Source organism: Tripterygium wilfordii, chromosome 22, assembly GCF_013401445.1.
Source record: "Tripterygium wilfordii isolate XIE 37 chromosome 22, ASM1340144v1, whole genome shotgun sequence".
In the NCBI taxonomy this organism is placed as follows: Eukaryota; Viridiplantae; Streptophyta; class Magnoliopsida; order Celastrales; family Celastraceae; genus Tripterygium; species Tripterygium wilfordii.
The window spans coordinates 10,618,744-10,622,278 of NC_052253.1; the positions used below are offsets into that span (position 1 = coordinate 10,618,744).

General features: G+C 37.9%; 1 protein-coding gene across 2 annotated transcripts; it reads left to right on the forward strand.

The window, feature by feature from the left end:
* Positions 1–342: 342 nt before the first annotated feature.
* Positions 343–3,324, forward strand: LOC119991933 (methyl-CpG-binding domain-containing protein 7-like). Of its 2 annotated transcripts, none has more exons than XM_038838490.1 (5): positions 343–696; positions 1,453–1,560; positions 1,778–1,876; positions 2,438–2,768; positions 3,045–3,324. In XM_038838490.1, exons 1-4 carry the CDS (start codon positions 487–489, stop codon positions 2,753–2,755), a joined length of 735 nt encoding a protein of 244 aa, XP_038694418.1. In that variant the 5' UTR covers positions 343–486; the 3' UTR covers positions 2,756–2,768; positions 3,045–3,324. The 2 variants fall into 2 exon arrangements, with proteins under 2 accessions (XP_038694418.1, XP_038694417.1); XM_038838489.1 differs by having other exon boundaries at positions 344–696; positions 1,775–1,876.
* Positions 3,325–3,535: the final 211 nt, after the last annotated feature.

A 3,535-nucleotide genomic window follows, 5' to 3' on the forward strand; every position in this document is an offset into this window, starting at 1 on the left:
GATTTGAATTTGGGGACCGTTCATGTTCGTTGCCAGCGACGACTTGGGGTTTTTTTTCCTTGTGTTTATTTGTTTCTATTTTTGAAAAAAAAAAGGATTCAATTTAACACCTATTTTTAATTTTTACCAAAACTAAAACCATGTCAACAAATTAGATCCATGTCAACATATTTTAACGGAAAATAAGCTCAAAGGGCTAACGTGATCTGCTATACAAAGTAGAAGAATTTCTTTGACACGAAAATAAATTGAGGGGCTTAGTTGATTCATTTTTAAAAGTACAGAAGCTTTATCTTTACTTATCCATTTTTATTATTTATTATTACAAGCAGAAAGCCAACACATACATTCTTGTTTCCCAAATCCTTACACGTCCACCGTTTTTAGAATTAGCAGTGCCACCGCACACTCCCACTTGCCGGATGGATGACACTCTCATTCTCATAATGCCTGCCATTCTACAACGACACTTCAGGCGTCCCCGCAATGACGAAACGCAAATCTTCGCCTTCGACGCCGCCAATTCCCCGTCTCCCCGGCGACACCGAAACCCTTAGCCAAACCCTGAAATCGCTGATTGTGAGGCCTTCCTCCTCTTCCCCCGCCGTCGCCTCGACTTCCTCAAAGAGCTTCAAACTGCCCGATGATTGGGTCGTCGATAGACGTCAACGTGCTCGGTCTAACCAAGTCGACAAGGTGCAGTCTTTTTTTTTTTTTTTTTTCAGATTCTGTTACACAGTATGATTCGCTTGGCTTGCGCAGTGTTTGTCTACTGAGTTTAGTTTTCAATTTTCCAGCAATTCGCATCATTGTCTTGTGGTAATTTGTCATGTATAACAGGGAATCTACCCGTTTGTTCGGGTTTCAATTCAATTAAACACCAATTCACCTATTAAGACCCGCCCACAGCATCTGATCCGAATCCGATCCGACAAAATATTCAGTATTATTATATGCTAACATTTTAGTATTAAATCGTTGAACTAGCCCATAGGCCATGGTGCAAATTAAGTTTCTGAGGGTAACAGTGCTTACTAAGGGTGGTTGATTTTTCCGAAGATAGAATCTTTTCGGTTGGGAGACTCAAGTTACACTTGTCATGCTAATTTCTATGTGTTTAAAGTATATCAAGTATATTGGTGCAATTTGAGTTTAGAGTTGATAGTCCAATGGAAAATCTCCCAGAATTGAAATATGGTAGTGGATTTTGATACAGATAGTGAAATGTTAAATGATTCAGATAGTTTCCTATCTGTGTGCATAAGAAGTAGTAGTTGTCTGGTAATGATTCGGAGGTCTATGTGTTATTTTGTGCCATCCAAGCATTTGCTTGTCTTGAATTCTTAATTAGTCCAATTTAAGTTATGCATGTTCTATACATAATTCATTATTCTAGTGTTTGTTTCAATTAAATTAATGTTGAGAGGTGGGGTTTTTCACTTTATTTTGCAGTACTACTTTGAACCTGGGACTGGGCGTATGTTTCGCTCTCTGTTATCTATTCAGAGATACCTCGATCAAGAGACAAAAGAAACTCTCCCATCCGTTGCAGCAAATAATGTGAGTCTTAATAACTTTTGTCATATAATCAATCGCCAACAAAATAAACTATTCAGTTGCTAAATGGTGGTTTTAGGTTTGACCGATATTTTGTGACGATGGTTGCTTGGGCAGTTGGGTGCTTATATATTAGTATTGTCTGAATTTTGGCCCTTCAGAAAGAAATTAGCAACCAAGGTGAAGCAAAACTGACACTTTGATGATATTGCTGCAGAAGCGACTTGTGCCTTACACATTCAGGGGATCTCCGTCATTCAAACTACCTAATGGTTGGGTCATTGAAGAAAAAACCCGATATAATGGCAGAATAGACAAGGTAGATCTGCCTTCATCTCACTTCAAAACATGATTTTCCTTCATCTTCGTTAAACATAGCTTGTCCTTCATCTTTGCTATGTCCTTCATCTTTATTTTCAGCTCTGTTGCACACACACGTTCTTGAAGAGAGGGCAGACTAGTGTGCACATAGTTATATGTTTATATATCTACATAACTATAAATACATATGCATATGTGAGCCAAGTCGTCTTCTTTTTTTTTTTTTATGGTTTAAGCGATGTTTGTATGAAACTGCAGAACTTCTTCTTTTTTCCGCTGTATCGCCTCTTCTTTTGTGTGTACTATTTAATTATTGGTTAAGGATAGTCTAGGATATTATTAGATATAGCTATATAGAAGATCTGTTGTCCTGAAGGAAAACTTTATGAGCCTGATTCAAGTACCTTTCTGTCAATGCTTTGCTATGATGGGATAACCTTTTTTTCTTTTTATTTAACACATGTAAAGGAGAAGAGTTTTGTTTATTTCGTTTGCAAGTTCTGTAATTAAATTGCACAGTGGAACTTGGAAATCTTGAGAGTTAATATTTTTTCTGCAGTATTACATTGAGCCAGGGACTGGACAACGGTTTCGTTCCCGAGTTTCTGTGGAGAGATACCTTGCAGGATGGGAAGAATATTGTCCCCACAAGGCACCAAAAACTTCTGGATTACAAGAGAAGAAACAAAGTTCTGGAGAGGAGGCTGAAAACCCAATGTTTGACTTTACTAGCCCACCGCCAAAAGTAAAATGGGTGCTGACTGCTCCGGTGGGAAATATGTGGAGCCCTTTCATAGCTGATTCAGAAGTCCCAGAGTTCATAAAGCAGAAGTGGTCTGAGATACTTGTATCATCAGTTCGCAATGAATCTCAATAGACCTAGTTTTAAGGTAATTTTTATTCTATCATGACTGATTTTTATGTTTGCACCAATTAATGCTTTAACCGATATCTATGAGTTCGCAATTCATGTTACCTGCTCTTTTTCTCGGCTTCCATCATTGTGTTTGATTTGCAGAACGTATTAGTTATTTCATTCTTCTTTACATATAGCATGCCTTTAAAGTCCGGTACTTCAAATGAAGAGTATTTGAAAATGTCAGTGATATCTTTGCTATTAGCCTGCCGAATAGTCCTAATCCTCATTTGGTTTACTTGTGCTTCAGCCGACTACTAGCAGAGGAACGTGGGGAAATTTGCATTGCAGGAGGTAGTTGCTACGACATTTTGTTAGAGCAAGTTTCAGGTCGATCTACTGTAATATGGTATTTTGCTGACTTGAAAGGATGATATGGCGATATCCATGGCCAGTGGTAGCAACGTATTTTACCACCTTTTTGCTACAAGACTCGTTCATGATCCTTTGTTTTTTCTCCTCATCTTCTGCTGCAAGGCAGAATTGACGCTGATCTTCTAAATACTAATCTGCAACTGTTAAACCTGGTATTTGGAGCTTGCAAGCAGTACTTGTATTAATTTGAGACTGAGAAAATAAACGGATTAGCAAAGTTCACACACATAAACACATAAACATATATTCGTTATAATATGAAATTATAAGAACAAAAGAATAATAGATCAAACCAAAGATCGAGGCGAGGTTATACCTTCAGTCTTAGGGTAGGGTGTTTATGCTTACAGATTCCTTTGAAGACCT

Bases quoted from the DNA above. Each gene is read 5' to 3' on its own strand.
- LOC119991933 (XM_038838489.1), top strand. From the start codon at position 487: ATGACGAAACGCAAATCTTCGCCTTCGACGCCGCCAATTCCCCGTCTC. The intron at 697-1,452 runs GTGCAGTCTTTT...TTTATTTTGCAG, and splicing joins GGTCTAACCAAGTCGACAAG to TACTACTTTGAACCTGGGAC. The intron at 1,561-1,774 runs GTGAGTCTTAAT...ATATTGCTGCAG, and splicing joins CATCCGTTGCAGCAAATAAT to AAGCGACTTGTGCCTTACAC.